At 54.7% G+C, this 21,153-nt stretch overlaps 1 protein-coding gene across 3 annotated transcripts in view; it reads right to left on the reverse strand.

The window, feature by feature from the left end:
• BCAS4 (breast carcinoma amplified sequence 4) overlaps window positions 1–21,153 on the reverse strand; it is a 62,990-nt gene that overhangs the window by 14,762 nt on the left and 27,075 nt on the right. For 2 of the 3 annotated variants that reach the window (XM_057703009.1, XM_057703008.1), the window contains exons 3-4: window positions 21,018–21,119; window positions 14,466–14,600 (exon numbers count right to left, since the gene is read on the reverse strand). In XM_057703009.1, the coding sequence (XP_057558992.1) occupies window positions 14,466–14,600; window positions 21,018–21,119 (237 nt within the window). The remainder of the gene's footprint in view (window positions 1–14,465; window positions 14,601–21,017; window positions 21,120–21,153) is intronic. The other variant, XM_057703010.1, reaches the window with a different exon arrangement.

Genomic DNA, 21,153 nt, shown 5'->3' on the forward strand with positions numbered 1-21,153 from the left:
CGATTCACACGGCAACGTGGATGAATCTCTAGGGAATTACGCTGAGTGAGAAAAGCCGATCCCAAAAGGTTGCTCACTGTATGATTCCATTTATAGAACATGTTTGAAATAGCAAAATTTTAGAAATGGAGGACAGGTTTGTGGCTGCCAGGCGTTGGAGGGAGGGGGCACTGGGGGAGGAAAGGTGAAGGTGGTCATAAAAGGACATGAGAATCCCTGCAGAGTTGGGACTGTTTAGAGCCTTGACTGTGGTGGAGGAGACAGGAACTGAAATAAAATAAAACTGTACAGAACGGATACTATTGCACAGAACTTAAAATGCACACAAGTGAGTCCAGGTAAAACGGGAGATCCCAGTACCAGCAACGCGCTGTATCAAGGTCGATATCCGGGTTGTGATGTGGTACCACAGGTTTGCAAAATGTTACCACCGGGGAAAACTGGGCAAAGAGTACAAGGGCACTCTCTCCGGATTACTTCTTATAACTGCATGTGAATCTATAATTGTCTCAAAAAGAATTTCAAGTAAACACACACACAGGACTTCCCTGGTGGCGCAGTGATTAAGAATCTGCCTGCCAGTGCAGGGGACACGGGTTTGATCCCTGGTCCAGGAAGATCCCACATGCCGCGGAGCAACTAAGCCTGTGCACCACAACTACTGAGCCTGTGCTCTAGAGCCCTCGAGCCACAACTACTGAGCCCACGTGCTGTAACTACTGAAGCCCGCGCGCCTAGAGCCCATGCTCCGCAACAAGGGAAGCCACTGCAATGAGAAGCCCGAGCACCGCAACAAAGAGTAGCCTCCACTCGCCCCAAATAGAGAAAGCCCACGTGCAGCAACGAAGATGCAACACAGCTATAAATAAATAGATAAATAACAACACACACACACATTTCTCCAGCCCCACCCTTGCCCCAAGTCCAGGCCACCAACATTTCCCTCTGGACCATCCCAGCAGCTCCAACCTCCCAACCTCCCTCCTTGCACTCCCAGCATCTTCCTCTACATCTCGAAATCCTCCAGGGCCAGGTCCTTGTGCAGGCCCCACGACCTGCTCCATCCATTCCCTCCAGCTCCAACATGCTGCCCGCCAGGCCTCACCACTCCCCTTCCTGCCCAAGACACCTGTACACTCTCCTCCCCACCTCCTCCAGGGAGCCAGCCACCTCATCGTGCTCCATGTCACCTTCTCAGTTCCCTGACCACCTCCTGCCCCCAGACCCACCTCTCCCTGCCCTCCCTCACCTTCCTCTCCCCCCTGGGGCACTTCATATGTTATACTAGACTCTGGGCTGCTGGAGGGCGGGAACGTTCTCTGTCCTCCCTGGGTTCCGAGGATCTGAAACAGCACCTGGCCCCTATAGGTGGCGGGGGATAAGTATTTGTTGAATGAATGAATGAATGAAAAGAGGGGTGGTGGGTGGAGAGTTGGCATCAAAGGAGTTAAGGCTGGCCCAGGGGCTGGGGAAGGAAGGGGTAAAGGGCTAGGGTTGTGCACGTGGCAGTTGCTGGAGTAGCCAAGAAGGGCTTAAGGGGAACGCAGGGGGAGGAAGAGGCCAGTGTGCGCACAGTACAGAGGGCGATGGGCGGTGCTATCCTCCAAGCACAAGAGCTCTAGGTCTCCAGGAGCAAAAGCCCAGGGTACCAAGGGAGAGCAGCCAGGGCACACGCTCCAGGCCGGGCCATGCTTCCCACCCCACCCCCACCCCGTGTGCTCTCAAGAGAATCAGAAACAGGCGCTGGGGTAGAGGCTGAGCTCACTTTCTCGGGCCTCCTGGGGGCCCAGGGGCCAAGCTGTGGAGGCTTCCCACTGTCTGCCCACTCCCTCTGAAGTGGCCCAAGCTGCTTGTAGGAATGAGGGTGGGAGTAGAGGCAGGGGTCACAGAGGACCTCAGATTTGCACTCTTCACATCCCCTCCAAAGCCCTACGTGGAGCCGCCAATGCTGAGAGCAGGGTCCCTTTCTCCAGCACAATAAATGATGTCCCATTTCCAAATTCCTCAGATGGCAGTGGTCTCTCTGTCTGGCTGTGTGACCTTGACCAAGTTACTGAACGTCTCTGTACCTCATTTTTCTCATCTGGAAACAGGGCTAATAATAGTTTCTACCTCATAGGGTGTTTTGCCCAAATAACCCTAAAGTGCTTAGAAAACAGTAAGTGCTCAGTGAATGCTGACTAATTTCATTATTATTACGGCCCCCTGAATTCTTTTAAACAATATCATTAGCTTGTGAAGAGCCCACGTGTGCAATTTTATAACACTGTGTTTTTAGTAGTAAATGCATTCAGTTTCAAATCATGAACGTTTAAACTAAGTCACAGTTGTGGAAGCCAGTTCCGGTACTGCTTCGATTTTTAATTCCCAAGGACCTTCAAAAATCATCCAGAACAGCCCTCAGTCCCTACGAGGCGTAGCTCAGCATCAGTCAGGCGGCCAGGCTCACAGTAGATGCTCAATAGCACCTGCTGGCCAGATGGTGACAGATTACAGGGGCCACACCGGGCACAAATACGCTGGCAACCCGCCCTGACAGCAACCCCCTCGCCTGTGGCCTCCCATTTCTCTCCCAGCAATGAGTGCTGTCACCTGAGCCCCACCTGCCCACACCCCTCCCCCACACACAGTCCTGGGGGCACGGCCTGTGGCCTCTGGAGCCAGGTCCAGGCCAGCAAAGAGCTGCTGGACACGAGAGGGGAGCAGGCAGCACTGGGGCCACAGTGCTGAGCTCCCCAGCCCAGGTCACCACGGGCACCTCCCAAGCGGTGCTCAGTGATGTGCATCCCAGACACAGGCACCTCGCTGCTCTGGCTTCTCACTCCTTGTAAAAGCCAGGATTCGCCCCACTCCAACTGGATTTCCCAGGTTAATTATTAGGACTCTCCAAGTAATGGGAACTTTGGCCTTGACATTACATCTGGCAATGTGACAAGGTGTGATGGTATCAGTCGGAACAGGCACCTGGATGAATTTACTGCTTAATGAGACAGGGTTTATTTTCCCGGCAGAAAGCTGACCATGAATGGAGCCAAGTTCAAGAACGTCCCAGGCTCCTTAGGTAATAAAAGGATCAGACTTTCTCCAGATGCCCCAACCCCAGCTACAGGCATCACACAGGTTTCTGCACTAAGGAGGGACCCACCTCCCTCCGTTCATCCTGTCACCTGGAGCCTGCCATCGCTGACAGGAGCTGCTGGTCCTCTGCCCGGCCCTGCCTTGCTCAGGAATGCCGTGCGACCTGGTGCCAAGCGAGTAGGTCTTGGTGCCAGCATCAGGCCACCATGTCCACTCCCACAGTCCTTTCCTGGCCTCTCTTCTCTCCCTTTTATTTTTTATTTATTTATTTATTTTTGGCCATGCCATGCGGCACGCAAGATCCAGTTCCCCATGCAGGGATCAAACCTACGCCCTCTGCAGTGGACGTGCACAGTCTTAACCACTGGACTGCTGGGTAAGTCCCACTCTTCTCCCCTTTTCTGTCGTGCACAGGAGTCAGAAGTATGCAGCCCCCCTCATAATTATGTGCTGTAACGCCTGCCTCTGAGTTGACTTTCTGGGGCGACCATGGGCTTGGGCAGGGACCCGTCCCATCACTTCTGCATCCTTCAGTGCCCAGCTCACAGACATTACTACTAACGGCTCCCACACCCCGAGTCTACTGCACACGAAGCATATCCTTGAGGGCACCCTCCAAACTGTGGGCCTGCTTATGTCCAACGAGGACACCAGGGTTCCGAGAGGGGCAGTGAGTGTCCCCGGGGCCACCAGCCCGCGGACACAGTCCAGACTCCGACCTGGCCTGCCCTTCCACTCCCCACAGGGAGGTGGCCCCCTCGGGCCCACAGCCTTTCTCTTTCCATCTGAGGAGGGCGGGGGTCCCAGTGAGAGCCCTGAGGGGAGCTGGAGAGACGCAGGGCTGGGGAGGGGCTGGGGGCAGGGGCACAGTGAGGGCTTGTGATTGTGACACAAGGAGAGACACAGGCAGAGAGACACGGAGACGGAAGCCCAGAGGCACAGGGAGAGGGGCGGAGACTGGCAGGGGAACGCGTCAAAGACGGGACCAGAGGAGACGCAGGGCGACGGGGCTGAGATCTCCATGGGGCAGGAACCACAGGCTGGGACCCTCCACAGGGTGTCAAACCCGTGGCAGGAAGCAGAAGAGGTGGGGCTTGGAGGGGACCCTGGGGTGCCTGTCCCCTCAAGACCCAGCAGCACCTGGGATGTCCTTGGGCTGGGCCCCTGCTGAGGAAACCCGCCCCTAAGCCTCCGCCTCGGGCAGAGTGGCCATGGTCCTGGTGGGAGCAGCGGGGGAGGCTGCCCCAGGGGGCACAGTGGCTCAGGGAGAGTGAACGGTCTAAATGCAACCCCCACTGGCGGGATCTGCGGTGACTCTGCACAGCACGCGGGGGTGGGATTATCAGCCCCTCCAAAGGGCACCTTCTACCAAACAAACTGCAGCGGCCATAGGCATCGCGCGCCAGCCGTGTGCGCACCGGGTTCCAGGGGCAGTGCCGAGGGATGCTGGGGATGTGGTTGAGCCAGACAGCTGGGGGGCATCTCAGCCGCCCTTCTTCCCTCCTCCCGCTGACTCTGGGCAAGCGATTCCGCCTCTCCCTGCCTCAGTTGCTCTTCTGCAAAATGGGGCCAGTGATGGCAGCCGAAGCAGAATAATGAGTGCCAAGGTCAGCCCCAGGCCCTCAGCGCGGCGACTGCTGGGTAGACATCCCCCGTATACCTGCTCCTCTTCCTGTGATCCACAAGCCTCAGCACCCGCACCAGGGCCCGCGGCAGGGCAGGTGCATGACAGAAGCTGGCCCAAGAGAGAGGGAATCATGCACGCCCAAACCCTCAGCCTGATCCGCTGGGAGACCCGCCTCCAGGCCACGGAGCTAGCAAGCAACACCGCCGAGGTACAAACCCAGGGCTGTTCAGCTTCAGGATCCATGCTTTCATGTATTTTTTAATGTTTTATTCTGGAAATTTCCCACAGTTATAGGACCTGAGCAAAAGCCAAGAGGGGGTTCTGATGGTCCCGTGTGCTGTTGCCTAGTTTTGACAATGGTCGTTCATCGGGGCCAGTGATGGCTAACCTGGGGCCACCTGGCCCCCAGGGGACGTTTGGTGATTTCTGGACATCTTTTTGGTTGCTGCAACCAGGAGGATGGTGCTACCGGCATCTAGTGGACAGACACCAGGGATGCTGCCAAAGATCCTAGAATGCACAGGACAGACCTCAGCCCAGAGAATGGTTGGCCCCAAATGTCAACCGTGCTGAGGTTGTGACACGGCTTTGAGGCCATGCTCTCAACCAAGGCCTCTCCAAGTGCTGCAGGAGTTTGGTCTACACACTGTGAGAAAGGGGAGGGGCCTACACCATGATATGGGGACCTAGGAGGGCAGAATCTTTCTAAGAAGGGTGACCTTGAGGGTGATGCTCTGGTTAGAAAAGTGAGGATTGGGAGCTGCATTTGTCGACACTTCAGTTAAGACCGAGGAAATTTCAAATCCTCAGAAAATGCAGATGCCTGATGGAGGGTATTTGGAGAGGAGAGAGCCCCACCAGCCGCCTCTGCTGGCACGGCCTCCGGGGAGCACCCCTTTGACGAAGAGAGCCCGTGGCCAGCCCTGTGCCCTTGCAGCCCACACATCTGCCTGCTCAGCACAGCGGGCAGTTCTCCAGGCCAATCCCCGCTGCTGGGATATCAGCCCCCTCTCTCCCTCCTTCGGGAAAGAGGCATTGAACCCACCATACACTGTGGTAGACACCAGTTTACCGCAGATCGCTGCCAAGACAGGCCCCCTAAGGAGATCTCTTTGAGCCTCTCAGATAAGTATTCAAAATCGATTGATTTCACATAAAAACCTGCATTCCCAACCTCACTTCTTTAAGAAAGGGCAAGGTCAGGCCACTCTGAGCCTTGTTCCCGGCTGGAGGTGAGGGCACCTGCCTATTCGTTGGCCACAGTCCCCACCCAGCCCCCTGGCCTCACTCAGGGCCCTTCCTGATCCCAGGGGTCAAAGTTCGACCCCTGGGACATGAAGAATATGGGGCTCTGAAATCAAATGGGGCCAATGCCTGGCTCAGTTAAAATGTTCTAACTTCTCTGAGCCTCAGCTTCTTCATCTGTAAAGTGGGAATGGTAACCGTGCCTATATAACAGGTGGGCGTGAAGATGAACCAAACTAGGGCAGGTAAAGTGCTGGCTTGTGTCAACCCAAGGAAGAGCCCAGAAAACTGGCTGCTGGCACCAACATCGTCATAAGTACTATTAGTGAGTCAAAGATAAGACAGTCCTTACCCTTGAGAAACTCTTAGTCTTGGGGAACAAGTGAAAACACAGATTACTCCCTAAGGTGCTGGGCCAACAGGGGAATGAACAGGGGATTGGGGGGCTCAGAGGAATGTTGCCTGGGGGAACTCAGGTGGCTTTCCAGAGGTGGTAACATTCAACTTAGCCTTGAATGATGAATAAATATTCCCAGGCAGGGAGCAGGAAGGGTATTCTAGGCAGGGGACCAGCATGTGCAAAGGCCATAGACAGTGTCCACCAGATCCGGGGATGGCAGGACGGGACTTGAGGATGCTCACAGGGGGTGCCCCTGACAGTGGCGGTGCTTGGAGATGTTGCATTGTGTCCCGCCAACCACGGAGAAGTTGGGATGCTCCCACACAGGCCTCAACAGTGCCCCCCAAAAGAAAAACTCCTCCTTGTGGAAAGGAACTTCCTCCCCGCTCAAAATCTTAACAAAAATGCAACACTTAAAAAAATCTGATTCCCAAACCAGCCTGCCAGGGGCCCTCTGTCCCTCCCCTGCACGCAGGCCACCAAATACCTGGAGTCAAACAAATCTGTTAACGTGTGAGTGCTCAGTAACCCCCTGAGAGCCAGGCTGGTGGGGGATTGGCAGGGGGGCTGGGGACCCAGCACCACTCGGCCTCCATCGTGGCGCTAATATTTGCCATCTGCTCATGTTGCATTTTTACCGCAAGGGATGACGGGGGCAGAAGGAGAAGGAGAGGCCGCTACGGGGCCGGGGAGAAGGCGCCACGGAATCTCCTCTGCCTCCTTTGTGTTGCCTCTTGCTGGGCCTCCACCACCGAGATAAAGCCCCAGCCAGGCTGTGCCTCCTTCCTGGAGACACCCCTCCAGGGGGACTGGGGAGAGGGAGAGGGAGAGGGAGGGGGAGGCGGCCCAGCCAGGCAAAGCCCCCCTCCCTGCCTGGGCTGGGCTTGGCGGGGAGCGGAGGGGAGGGGAGGGGAGAGGAGGGAGCTGCGGGGAGGCGGGCACGCAGGGTGGAGGGGACGAGGCGCCGAGCCTGGCACTGACGACTCCTACAGGCCGAGCCTGGGGAGGGCAGCTCCGCCCACAGCCTCCGTTACCTCCAGGAAAGCCCAGGAGGTGGCCCCGAGCCGCTGGGGAGAGAGGCCGGCATGGACATTCATCCCAGGTCTCCACTGCCTGGAGACCACCTCCAGAGAAATCCGGGGGGGCAGGCAGCTTCCAGGGGCCCTGGATGCCTTCAGAGTATCCACTGATTAATATTTATTGAACACCTACTACGTGCTCAACCTGGGTAGGAAACTCAGATGCCCACAGGCAGGTAATGACAATGGGTGACCTGGGCCAGCTGGTGGCTCAGCAGGGGTGCTGCTCAGGATCCCAGACCTCTGCTTTTTCAAAAGAAGCTAGAGGTGTACATTCTTCTGTGAAATTTGCTTTTCTTAAATGCTGGCAACTAATTCATATTAAACATAGACATATACCCAGCTGGCCAAAGAACATATGCTGCTGTGGCAGACTGGGCCCAAGGATCTCGAGTTTGCAACCTCTGTCATCAAGGCTGTGGTTCCTGCACTCAGGAAGATCACAGAGGGAAGGGAGAGACACTGAACAAGATCAAACCTGGATCAAATCCTGGCTCTCTTGCCCATGCTGTGTGACCCTGGGCAAGTGAACAACCCTCTCTGAGCCTCAGGTCCCTTTCTTAAATGATATCATTTACCTCTAGGGTTGTTACGGGACATCGAGACAAGGCACAGAACATCCTTCATGAAGGTACTGAATACAGCTACCGTAGTTGGAACAATGTAGGTGCACAATAAAACCACTGGCCATTAGAACTACAATCTGTCATACATAGTGAAGTAAGTCAGAAAGAGAAAGACAAATATTGTATGCTAATTCACATATACGGAATCTAAAAATGGTACTGATGAACTCAGTGACAAGAATAAGGATGCAGATACAGAGAATGGACTGGAGAACTCGAGGTATGGGAGGGGGCGGGGGGTGAAGGGGAAACTGAGACGAAGCGAGAGAGTAGCACAGACATATATATACTACCAACTGTAAAATAGTCAGTGGGAAGTTGTTGTATAACAAAGGGAGTCCAACTCGAGGATGGAAGATGCCTTAGAGGACTGGGGCAGGGAGGGTGGGGGGGACTCGAGGGGGGGCGTCAAGGAAGGGAGGGAATATGGGGATATGTGTATAAAAACAGTTGATTGAACCTGGTGTAACCCCAAAAAAAATAAAAAATAAAAAAACAAAACAAAACAAAACAAAAAAAACAGATGATTGAACCTGGTGTACCCCCCCCAAAAAAAAAAAAAAAAAAAAAAAAAAACCACTGGCCATTCGTCCCGCTGCTCCAGAATGCTGAGCACTCCTGCTGGGCCTGGTGCAAAGCAAAGGAAGACGCCACGCGCTTTCCACTCTTCCCTGGTCCCAAATGCCTCTGCAGGGGTGGGGCCTGTGGGATACAGGCCATCAGCCTAAGATCCAGAGCTGGGGAGTGTGCTGGGTGTGACTCGGGCACAACAGATTTTTTCCCCCAAATGTTTAACATTTAGAAAAATTAGTTGGTGACTTTTAGACATTAGAAGATTCATATAAAACTCCACATGCCCAGCTTTCTCCCCAGAATAGAAAAATCTAGCCATCCTTGACCCCATTTCTGCAAGGCTGCTTCTGGAAATCTCTACCCCTATAGATAAGCCAGGGGCTCTACAATTTGCCACAGTCCCCACCACGCCCTGCTGTGTCACACCTGGCAGACGCACTCATTTATGTTACCAGATCGCCCTGTGGGCATGCGTGGGGGGAAACAGGTGGCCTGGCAGGCCCAAGTCCAGGCCAGGCCACAGTCCACCCCGGCGGCCGGCTCTGTGCAGTGTCAGGACTTGGCCCCAAGTGGTTCTGCTATTAGCCAAAGAGCCTTCCTTGGAAAGCACCATACTGCTATCCATCGGAAAATTAATCAAAATGACACCTCGTGAACAAGATGTTTTGGCTCAGCAGAAAACAAACAGTGGTTTACAACAAATTAGCGAGGCTGTTCTGTGCCTCTGGGCGCAGGCGCCGCGTGGAGGGCCTGGCGTGGTCAGAACACCCAGCCTCTCAGCCGCAACCAGGCCTGGACCAGGGGACACGGTGACACCTGACACAGTCTCCATGCCCCTCCACGGCCTGCGGCCCAAACGGCTCCAGCTCCCTCTCACTTTCGCTTCCACATACGCCTGAAACCATCTCCAGATGTGAGGGCCCTCTGTCTGCAGGCACGGGGCTGCCTCCTCAGGCAGGGCCTCTGGGACCCAGACATGCACCAGGAGACCTGGGCGCCCCACCCAGAGCCCCTTTTCCCTCTTTCAATCGGACAAAGGCCCAGAGACCCGGGAAGGCAAGGATTTGGGTGAACTCAAGGCACAGCATGAGATGTGTCCAGGCTCAGGAAACGCACTCCTAACAGCTGAACTCGGAGGCTTGGAGGGCACCCACACACCCTGCTCGGCTCTCATGGTCAAGTCTAAACAAGACATCCCTGACCCCGAATGCCAGCCTTAGCTCAGGGTACAGAATGAGCCCTGGAAATTCCCCAAGCAAAGCAAATTTAGCAAGTCCCTCCCCTGCTACAGACCCTCCCATAGCTCCCCAGTGCCCTTAGAATAGTGTTCAGTCCTTCTGTGTGGCCTGAGACCCCTGCCCACCCAATCTGGCCTTGACCTCGGCTGCTCCCACACTCTCCCGGCTCAGTCCCCACGCTGGGCTCCTGCTGTTCCTCAGGCACCAAGCTCAGTCCCACACCAGGCCTCCGCGCCTGCACCCCCGCTGCTGGAAACACCCTTTCTCTTGACCTCAGGCTGTTCTCACTCACTATCTGGGTCTCAGTTAACGCGGCCCCTCCCTGGAGGCCATCCTGGCTCCCTCAGAGCAAGCCAGGGCCCACTTTAGAGATGACTAGCTACTTAATTTTCTTAGGATTTGGTCATTGCCTCTCTTCTCCCACTGGATACATGCTTCCTAAAGTAAGAGATCACAGCTCTCTCCCAAGGCAATAAGGGGTAGAGTTAAGAATGTGGGTTCATATCCTGATGCCCAGCTGTGTGGCCTTGGCTAAGTTACTAAACCTCTCTGTGCCTCAGTTCCCTCACCTGTAAAATAGGGATTAAGAAAAGCACCTCCCTTGTGGGGTACTGAGGGTTGAGAATAGCGCCTGGCACTGCAGAGCTGGCTCTGTCACCACCACCACAATACCTGCTCACCACTAAGGGATTAGGCAGTCTGTCTTGAAACGTTATTTAAAGGCAAAGCTGGCTTTTCAGACCCACCAATGCTCAGAACCCTCCGTCTGAGAGTTCTGGAGTCTTTTTCTTCTTTTTCTTCCCACTGCTGTCGTGGAGGAGGCCCTTTTCATCTCGCATCAAATCGAAACCAGTTTTCTAGCAAGCAAAGTCTTTCTTGATCAAGCCCATGTCAGCTGACAGTTAAGCTTTCTGAGGCCTGCAGAGGCTAAGAGACTAACCCACAGTCACACAGCTAAAAAAAATGCCACAGCGAAAGAGAGGTACAATTCTGAGTTAAAATCTTGGAACATTGTAAGAATCAACGTAAAAGTACAATTGAAAACTTTTATGCAGTGCAGCATGGAAATGTGGAGCTTCATACCATGAAAATACGTATGTTAGCATTAAAATTGAAGCATGGAAGCGTGTACATTTTTATGTCTGGGCGGAGAGGGCCCAGGGCACCAGGCCAGCCCTCACCCCAGTTTGGGCACTGACTGCACGCTTCTCCGGTAGCTCAAGTCAGAGGCCAAAGGCCTGGCCTTCAGAGGCAGCTCGTGACAAGGAGGTACACTCAGGCTGGCATCCCGGGCTGGCCCAGGCCTCGGCCAGCGCCAAGTCACACGGGCAGAGGTGGGTCTGGGCCTCTGGTGCTGGGTGGAGTTGGGGACGGGGGGCTGCTTCCTGGCCCCACTTCTGGTATGTTGGGAGACCCTGGCCCAGGTGCCCCGCGCCCTCCCTGGGCCTCCCCACTACAGGTGCAAAGTGAGGAAGAGGAGAGAGGGAGGAAGGAGGCCAGGAGGGCAGGTGGGTCTGGCAGAGTTAGAAAAAACACAGACGCGTTCTCTCCACTGCTCCCCCCTCCCACGCCCCCCCAGCCCAGGAACTCCTGTTCCAGCTGATGGAAGAGCAGGAAGGATGAAAAACACACCCCCAAAGGCCCCTGCCCAGGTCCAGGGGTGAGGGCCTCCTCCTTGGGTCCCATGAGAGAGTCCTCACAGATCCCCCGGCTCTGGGAGGGCCTGGGGGCAGTAATGAGTGGCCTGTTTACTTTGGGGGGATGGGCTTCCACAGGAATGGGGACAGGACCCCTCGGCCCAAGAGCCCCTGCCCCAGGCCAGCTCCCGGAGACACAGGAGGGTGGGTGGGGGCAAGAAGATGGAATCCCGGCTTGTGCAGGGGGCTTCTCACTGCCGGGGGTGCCTGGTGTGGACTCTGAGAGTGAGGGCAGAGGTCAGTGACACGTCCACCTTGGGAGGACACTGAAGGGAACTGACTGGAGACAGTGCAGAATCCTGGCTGGGTGGCTTCCTCCAGATGGAAGAAAAGGAGACCCACCTGGGTGTGCTTCGAGGACCCCACCCTCCAAGACTGCAGCTCTGGTGGTCAGAACCAGGCCCAGAAAGACCCAGCAGGGCCAAGCAGTGCAGAGTGCCAGCTCCAGGCCCAGGCCTCACAGGTGCAAATACCAGCTCCACCATGTTCTGGGGGGGGCAAGCAATTCGACCCTTTGGTGCCTCAGTTTCCCCATCTGTAAAATAGGGATGATGACTAGACCTACCTCACAGGGTGGGATGTGAGGTGCCTGCTGGGTCAGGGCCCCCATACAAGCCGTGACAACCATTATTCTAGAAGGGTCCCTCCAGTTTGCACCCCTGAAACCCTCGGGTCTGCACACGCGTGTGCACACACTTGCCTGCTCCACACAAAGCCCTCCCGGGGCCAAGATCAACACGCCGGGTTGCTGAATGACTCACCACCCCTGGCTGGGAGGCGTTTCCTGGAACAAGTCACCACAGGTAAGGCTGAGGGGCCCCGAGTCTGGTAGAGAGGAGAGGGTGCAGGTCCCGGCGTGCCTGGCCACACCCCGATGGGATCCTGCAACAGGAGTGGGCAGGGGACCCCATTTCACAGCCCCACGGACCTGAGTCCAACCCCAGCACTGACCTTGGATGCACGACTCTCCCCCTCCAAGCCTTGGCCTCTGCCGCTAAATGAGGACACTAGAGCCAACCACAAAGGGACAATTGTGCAGGTTATAGAAAAAGACTGTAAAGTGCAGAGACCAAGGACCCAGCAGGCCCCACTGTTAGGATACCTGCTGCAGACAAGGTCCTCTGTCCTTCCTCCCCCACAGTGCTTCTAAGCCATCAGCGGGCAGAGCACTGTGTGATTGGGGGCTCCTGGTCACCCTGGAATAGTCATCATAACTCAAGGAACCAAGGAGGCAGCTCCTGACTTCACTGGAAGGCAGGAGAGACTGCATTTGGCTGGAGAGGGGGCAATCCCAGAGGGCTTCTCAGAGGAGGTGGCATTAACTTGGGTCTAAAGGATCAATAGGAGTTCTGAGATCACGAGATCTGTGAGGCCACTGTCTAGCTGCTACTGGCCTTGGGCAAGTCCCTCACCTGGAGGCAGGCACGTAAGCAACATATGCCTCAGGTGTAAGACAAGATGGAGCAGTGGGGTCCTGGCAGGGACTGAAGAGTGATGCCTAGGCAGGCACCCTGAGTCAAACAGAATGAGTTCACACGGGGCCAGAGTGGCAAGACTGCAACTACTTTCGCTTCCTCATCTGTCAAATGGGGGTAACGTTCATCCCCAGCGCACCCAATGGCTGGGAAACGTAAATGAATCAACGCACAAGAAATGCCCCAGCAGTGCCTGGAACGGTGTAAACGCTCAATATATGAGCCTTGGTGACAACACTAAGTGGGAATAGGGAAGGCAGGGGACAGGCAGGAGGGACAGAGAGAACAGAAGAGCAGAGGGGGGCCCACAGGCAGGGCCCAAGGAAGAGTGAGAGACCCCGCTGCGGGGCAGGACAGAGCAGCTGGCTGAGCAAGACTCCTTTCCTGGGAAGGGCAAGACCCCGGAGACAGGCCAACCAGGGCTCCAGTCTGGCCATCACTGGAGGCGATGTGGCTTTGGACAAGTCCCTTCACCACCCTGAGCCTCGATCTTCTCGTCTGTAAAATGGGGTGATGATAAAAGTACCTTCTTCCAAAGACTGGCGTGAGAACTAGATGCCACATGCAACAGCACATAAAGCGCTGAGAGCAGACCTGGCATAAAATTATCAAATCCAGCGTAGGGCGGGAATTCTCAACCTCAGCACTACTGACACCTAGGGCTAGATAATTCTCGGGTGTGGGGGGCTGTCCTGTACACTCTCGGGTGTTTAAAAGCATCCCTGATTTCTATCCATTTGCCTCCAGTTGTGACAATCGCAGCATCTCTGGACACTGCCCAATGTTCCCTGGACTAGGGGATCAGTAACCTGGAAAGACAGAGGTGTTTTAAACACAGAAGTCTCTGCAAGGCAGGATCAGTCTGGCCTCAGTTTTTCCATCAGTAAAAGGGACACAATGATCCTTTCTTATAGGGAGGATCCCAGGGAAGCAGCCATATGGGAGGGAGAGGCCTTCGCAAGTCGCAGGCTGGCTGTTCCCTCCCACCATCCCCTCCTTTCTGGTCTGCTCAGGGCTGACTGGTGCCTCGGGAAGGGGGACTCTGCCTGAATTCTAGAAGTCACCCTGAGCACGTCCTTAGGTGTAGAAGGATGTGACAGGAGGGCTGGGTCTGTTTCTATTTACCATGGTAACCCCGATGGACCCCAGTGCTTGGCAAACAGCAGGCACTTACTAAATGGTGGATGAGGAGGTGGGCAGTCACTGCACCAAAGGGCGTGGCCCAGGGTAAGCAGGGGTGCACAAGGGAGGGCCTGTGACTCCCCAGCCACCTGGCCAGCCCCCGCCTTCCCCTCCCCCCCACCCCGGCCAGCCAGACACCCGTTTCCTGTCTGCAGAAGCCAGACGTGCCCTTTGAACTCCTGTTTCCTGAGCCCCTCTCCCCGCTCCAGGGTCTGGGAGGGGGTAGGGAGGTGGGGGATACTCACGTTCCCGAAGGTGGGGAGCCCCGAAGACCCCAGCCACTTCCGCAGGGTCTGAGAGAGAGCCCCGTGGTCCCGCTCCGCCTGAAGCACGTGGGCTTCCAGGAAGGAGACGTGGTGCCCAACCATCTTGACAAAGGCCTGGCGGGAGAGGGGAGAGCGGTGATACCACATCTGCTCAGACCAGGCCATGTTCCTGGCCGCCTCCCTCTCACCCGGCCCCATGGCTCCCAGAGAGTTCAGGCAGCGCCTGCCCAGCTGGGGGCACCTTCTGAAACCCTGACAGTAACAGTGATACCTCTCCTTGTGGCGGGGGGTGGGGGGAGGCCTGGCCTGGCCGAGCCCTCACTCGTGTCCTCTCACCTTCACCCTCTAGTGAGCCTCTATTTAGACTCTCTTTTACAGAGGAGGGAAACCGATGCTCAGAGAGGTTGGACCACCTCCCCAAAGTCACACAGCCAGGAAGTGGCATGCAGGGGACTCAGGCTGCACAGCCTTATGAAAAATGGATTTTTTCAGTCATCGCTCACTTTCATATTTGATGGGTATCAGGGGAGTCAAGCTCAGATGGTGCCAAGGGGCAGGCAGGTGACAAGTGGGTGAGGTAGGCTGAGCGGGGACTGGATGAACTGGAGGCCCAGGTCCCGGCCCCCACGGGTCCCTCAGCTCTGGGTCTCTAGTGCAGGACCTCCAATTTCAAAAGAGAAGAGAGAATGCTGGGGTCAGACTCTCTGGACTAGAACCCAGGTTCTACCACTTACTAGCTGTGTGCCTTTCGGTGAGTTACTTCATTTCTACCATCCTCAATTTTCTTATCTATAAAATGGGAATAACAACAATATCAACCTTGCTCAGCAGTTAGGTGTTTAGGGCATATCAAGAGCTCAATTAATGTCAGATAACATCATTTAAAAATAAAAAAAGAGGACATTCAGATTTTACAAAACGTGTCTAGTCTTTAACGTTAGCAATAAGTCCACAATTTTAACAGGTACAGTGCAGGCCCGGTGACACTCGTTTGTGACTTCTGGTGTGCCTGTGTGTTGTGTGCATGTGTGTCTGCATGTGTACCTGTGTTTGCATGTTCTGCGCATGTGTCTGTGTGTGGTATGTGTACGTGTGCATGTGTCTGCCTGTGTGTGTGCACTGCATGTACACCTGGGAAAGCCGCCAAAGGTGGCGACTCCAGCGCCATCTCAGACAAGCCCCTTCTGCGGGTCTCTCTTGTCCTAATAGTAAAACACAAGAGATTTTCTTGCATTGGATCAGAGGCCGGAGACCCTCTCAGTGCTGGGCCCCATGAGAAAGCCTCCCTTCACTGGATGGAAAGCCCCGCTCCTCCCATCCAGCAAGGCCCACCACCACCCAGCCCTGCCCTCTCTCCATGTCCCACACACAAGCCGCACAGGCCGCCCTTTGGTTCTTTGAAAATTCCAGGCCTCACTTTCCACAGGGCCTTTGCACCAGCTCTCTCCATGCCAGCGGCACCTCTCTGTTCTCGAAGGAGGAAGCCTGCTTGGCTCTCAGGCCCTGGATCCGCTGTCTGCTCACCCCCCACCCACCCACACACACAGAGGCCTTCCCCGACCACCGAATCTAACACGCCCCACCTCACTGCAGAGCCACCCCGTTTCCCATCTTCTCAGCCCCCCTCTCCCTCTGAACCTCCTGTCGGCTTGTTCACGGTCCACCTCCCTCTAGAATGTGAGTTCTGGAAGAGCAGGTGCTGAGTCAGTGTTGTTCACAAGGCCAAGACCAGGGCCTGGTCCGCGGGAAGGGGCTCGGCTGGATGGTGGAGGCACGCACGGCTGCAGGCATGAGCGAATGAATGAAAGCACACACGAGTGCGTGCACGTGTGAGCGGATGCACGCAGACACACATGAGTCCATGCACACACAGGACTGAACACATGTGCGCAGGGATGAATGAAAGCATCCTTAGCAAAGAGACACTGGATGAACCCAATATGGTGGCACTGTTGTGCCGCCGCCATCCTGTGCTTCTGGCAGGGGCAGAGCTGAACAGCTCTGAATAAGCCACATCGCGCGCGTGCGTGTGTGTGTGTGTGTGTGTGTGTGTGTGTGTACGCGCGCGCATGTGTGTGTGTTGGGGGGCGGCTGGAAGACAAGGAGCCACGGGCCTGGCAGCTTCCCCTAGTCTTGCTGGGCCCACACATCTGGTTGTACGACACAGAAGAAAGTCCTGCAGTCCCTCCTCCAGCGGATTCCAATTTTACGCTCCCTGCGTTAATACCGATGTGGTGGGAGCGTGAGGGACGCTGAGGAATGCGTGCTAGGGAGCTGGGAACCGCCTCCAAGATGCCTGCCAGGGAGGGTAGCCTGGCCAGGCCTCAGCCAGGGAGAGGCCAAAACCTGGCCGGGAAAGCTGATCCGGGGAAACAGGGAAGACATGGACACGCATCCACACAGAGAGGGGAGGAGAGGGGACAGAAGGGGGGCGACCGCTAATCGGGACGCCCTTGGGACTACAGGTGACTTATATATACTCTTCTCTACAGTGAAAATGAACCACTTTTATTAACAGAAGCAAGGGAAGGAAGGAGGCGGAAGGCAGGGAGGGAGGGAAGGAAGGAAGGAGAGTAGGAAAGGAGGGATGAGAGAGAAAGGAAAGTCACATTGTTTTAAAATATATTTGTGAGCCCTGATGTATCTGAATCCTTGTGGCAAAGGCCCCCAGCTTCAGAGCAGGGCCTGGTCCAAAAAGGGTGCCAACACCCAGCACTGAGGAAGGGTCATGAGCACAGACTTTTGCAATCCCAGCTCTACCACTTCCTAGCTGTGTGACCTTGGGCAAATGACTTCACCTCTCTGTGCCTCAGCCACTGTCTCTATGAAATAGGACGAATAATGGGACCTTCTTCCTGGGGCTGCTATGAGAGGTAAGCAAGTTCTTTCAACTAAAGCACTTAGAGTCCCTGGCTCATAGCAGGTGCTCAGTAAATGTTAGTTTTTTCTGGCCTGAGAGGTCATCCCCATGGTTCCCAAGCCTCCCCACAGTGGGTCACACTCATCTTGGGTTCCCTGGAACCCCCACTCAGCTGGGCCAAGTGATGAGCAGGCTTCGTGGATTCGGGCTCTCAGCCTGTGGGAAACGGCCACCACCACAGTGATAGCTTGTCCTCAGCGAGCACCTACAAGATGCCAGGTGCTGGCATAACACCCTCACAACGACATATTTGCAATTTGCAGAGGACGAAACTGATGCTGAGAGGGTGAGTGAGTTACCCAAGGGGCAGATCTGAGGCCCAGGCTGTCCGGCTCTGGAATCCATTGGCCTCAGAACAACATTAGGTTCTGTTTGGGTCCTAAGTTTTATTGTTCTCATGTCACACACAGCTTAGTGGGATATACGTCTTCTCCCATTTGCCTTGAAATCCATGACCCTCTTGGACTAATTTAGTTTTTCCTCTTTTTAACTGAGATCCAGTTGCAGAGAAATATCCTTCTACTCAAAGGAAAGCAGCAGCCCGGCAGGTTGACAAGAGGCAAATGCTATTTAGCCTCGATGCTGGGGAGACTCTAGGGCAGAGTGGGGACTGTGGCAGCCGAGAGAGTCACACCCCACTGAAGGAGATAGTCGCTTCTCAGCTCCAGCTGTTCCCAGAAAGTAAGGGAGGTGGCTTGGGGTTGGTCTTCTAATCACTGACTGCCCAGTACAGTCCTGGATCCTGTTGGCATCTAAGTTTACAATCTCCATCAAAAGCTTACAATAACTGCTGGTGGGAGAGTAGGATGGTGTCAACACTTTGGAAAATAGTTTGGCAGTTGCTAAGAAGAGTTACCACATGACCCAGCAATTCCAGTCCTAGGTGTTTACCCAAGAGAAATGAAAATGTACATCCACACAAAACCCGGACATGAATGTCCCCAGAAGCATTATTCACAATAGCCCCTACGTGGAATCACCCCAAGGACGGATACACAGAATGTGGTACAGCCATCCCTCCAATGGAACACTACTCATCCACGAAAAGGAATGAAATTCTGACACATGCTACAACCTGAAAGAACCTTGAAAGCATTATGCAAAGTAAAAGAAGCCACACACTGCAGGCCACATATGACATGAAGGGTCCAGATGAGGCAAATCCATAGACTCGGGGTAGACTAGTGGTTGCCAGGGGCTGGGCTGGGGCACGACGGCTAACCACTGAACTCTCCTGCTTCTTCAGTGGTTTCCTGTTCCTCAGGGAAAAGGCCAAAATGCTGACCTTGGAGGGGACGGCCTAGGCAACGGGCTTCCTGCTGCCCGACTTCCCCAGCCCTGCTTGGGTCATGACGCCCCTCATCCCTGTAATCTGGCCGTCCCAGGATCATGCCGGCATCCCCATCTCCTTCCTGCTCCAGAGCCCAGATCCCACCCACCTCTGAGCCTCTGCCCGAGCTGTGCCCCGTCCACCCCCCCCCCACCCAGCACAGCCCCTGCCACTCACCCTCCAGGGGCCAGAAGGTTCCACTCTTCGGCCGCTACTTCCCTCCAGAGCACTCACCTCCCTCCCAGTCACCCTTGGTGAATGTGGTCAGCAGAATCATGGGCCCCAAAATGTCCCCTCCTCATTGCCAGAACCTGTGACGATATCACCTTCCGTGGCCGAAGGGACTCGGCAGGTGTGAATAGGGATGCTGAGCCTGGGAGACTGGATTATCCAGGAAACCGCGGGGGTCCTTATAAGATGGAAGCGAGGGTGCCCCGGGGGACAGAGTCTGGAAGATGCTACACTGTGGGCTCTGAATGTGGAGGAAGGTGCCATGAGCTGAGTGATGCGGGCGGCCCCCAGAGGCTGGAAAAGGCAAGAACGTGAGTTCTCCCCCCAGAGCCTCCAGAGGAACCAGCCCTGCTGACTCCTGCTGACACATTTTAGATTTCTGACCTCAAGAGCTGTAAGATGCTAAGTTCACGTTGTTTTAAGCCAGTATGTTTTCCTTTTTTTTTTCTTTTTTGGCTGTGTTGGGTCTTCGTTGTTGCACTGGGCTTTCTCTAGTTGTGGCGAGTGGGGGCTATTCTTTGTTGTGGTGCATGGGCTTCTCAGTGCAGTGGCTTCTCTTGTTGCGGAGCACAGGCTCTAGGCGTGCGGGCTTCAGTAATTACAGCATTCAGGCTCAGTAGTTGTGGCATGTGGGCCCTAGAGTGCATGGACTTCAGTAGTTGCGGTGCGTGGGCTCAGGGCACGCAGGCTTCAGTAGTTGTGGCACACAGGCTTAGTTGCTCCATGGCATGTGGGATCTTCTAGGACCAGGGATTGAACCCATGTCCTCTGCATTGGCAGGTGGATTCTAACCATTGCACCTCCAGGGAAGTCCAGCCTTTATGTTTGTGATAACTTGTTAGAGCAACCCCAGGAAATGCTACAGTCATGCCTTGCTGCTGCTTCTCCTGGCTGGAACACGGCCTTGGACTCTGTCTTTCTCACTATGAAAGCCCCCAGTGGTGCATAGTAGGCCCTCAATAAATGCTAGTGGGCTGAATGCTAAGGAGAATATTGGGCTTGAGAGTTGGAGTCAAGTAAGGCAAGAACCAGGGCTACAAATCTTCACATTTTCTTTCCTCTTTCAAATATGTGGAATAAAATGCAAATGAATCAGCTATTCCAAGGGCAAAGTTTTAATTATATTCCTGCCTCATTCTCTGCTGACAAGAATGTTAATTCTCTGCTAACTCCAGGGCCCACTGCCGGGCTCCTTTCCTCCACAGCTCAGAGTGGTGCACATCCCCTCGGTCCAGGCGACAGCTATTAAATCGCAGGTTCCTCCAGCCTCTCCTGGTCCTTCACTGTGCAAGGAGCCAGGAGCCCAAGCCAAGGGCCCCAGTTTGAGTAAGAGCTTAGGCTCCAGAGGATGTGAACTGAAGTCCCAGCTTTACAGAATTAGCTGTGTGACCCCAGGGAAGTGGCTTACCCTCTCAGATCTCGTGGTCCTCCTCTGGGAAATGGGATGGTGAGGGTACCGACGCTGCAGTGCAGCCAAGAGGAACAGAGATACCATGCACCTTAGCCTGGTGCCCACACAGGTAAAAGGCAGGTGAAATAAGGCAGCAGTGAGGCAATAGGGCATGGTGGGGATTGTGGTGAAATGCAGAGCACATGCGTCATTTGAGGGGCAGCTGCCACCAGCGCTACCAGAATACAGCCTAGGGGATGGAAATGTTCTATTTCTCAGTTTGGGTCACCTTCACATGGGAGTGTAAAAATTCACTGAACTGTACACTTACTATGCATGCACTTTATGTATTTATACCTTAAAAAATAAACAGAATAAAGAAAGGTGGGTCTAGGGTTATGAAAGCTTCTGAATTTCCAAAAGCAGCAGAAAATTCAGATTTTCATATAAAGCACCCTGAATTTTAAATGAGATCCTTTATATACATTCATATTTGTCATGTTTTAAAATACTGTGTTGGCCCCTTTTTGGCCACCACCCCCCTGCACTGGGTCTAAGGTCTGACACTATCAAGGCCAGATCAGTATTTTGGAAGAGAGGATGAAAGAGCCAGAACAAGTCCGTGATGCTCACAAAGAAAGCTCATTATCCTGGACTCACCTCCAGCTGGTCCACTTTGGTGTAGATGCCACGCATTTCCATCACCTTGGCCTTAAGGAGGGGGATGTTTTCCTCCAAGATCTGTGAAGTGTCGCTCCTGATCTGCAGGGAACAAGATAGCTCATCAGGCCCTCTG

The sequence above is a fragment of the Hippopotamus amphibius genome, chromosome 12 (genome assembly GCF_030028045.1).
Source record: "Hippopotamus amphibius kiboko isolate mHipAmp2 chromosome 12, mHipAmp2.hap2, whole genome shotgun sequence".
In the NCBI taxonomy this organism is placed as follows: Eukaryota; Metazoa; Chordata; class Mammalia; order Artiodactyla; family Hippopotamidae; genus Hippopotamus; species Hippopotamus amphibius.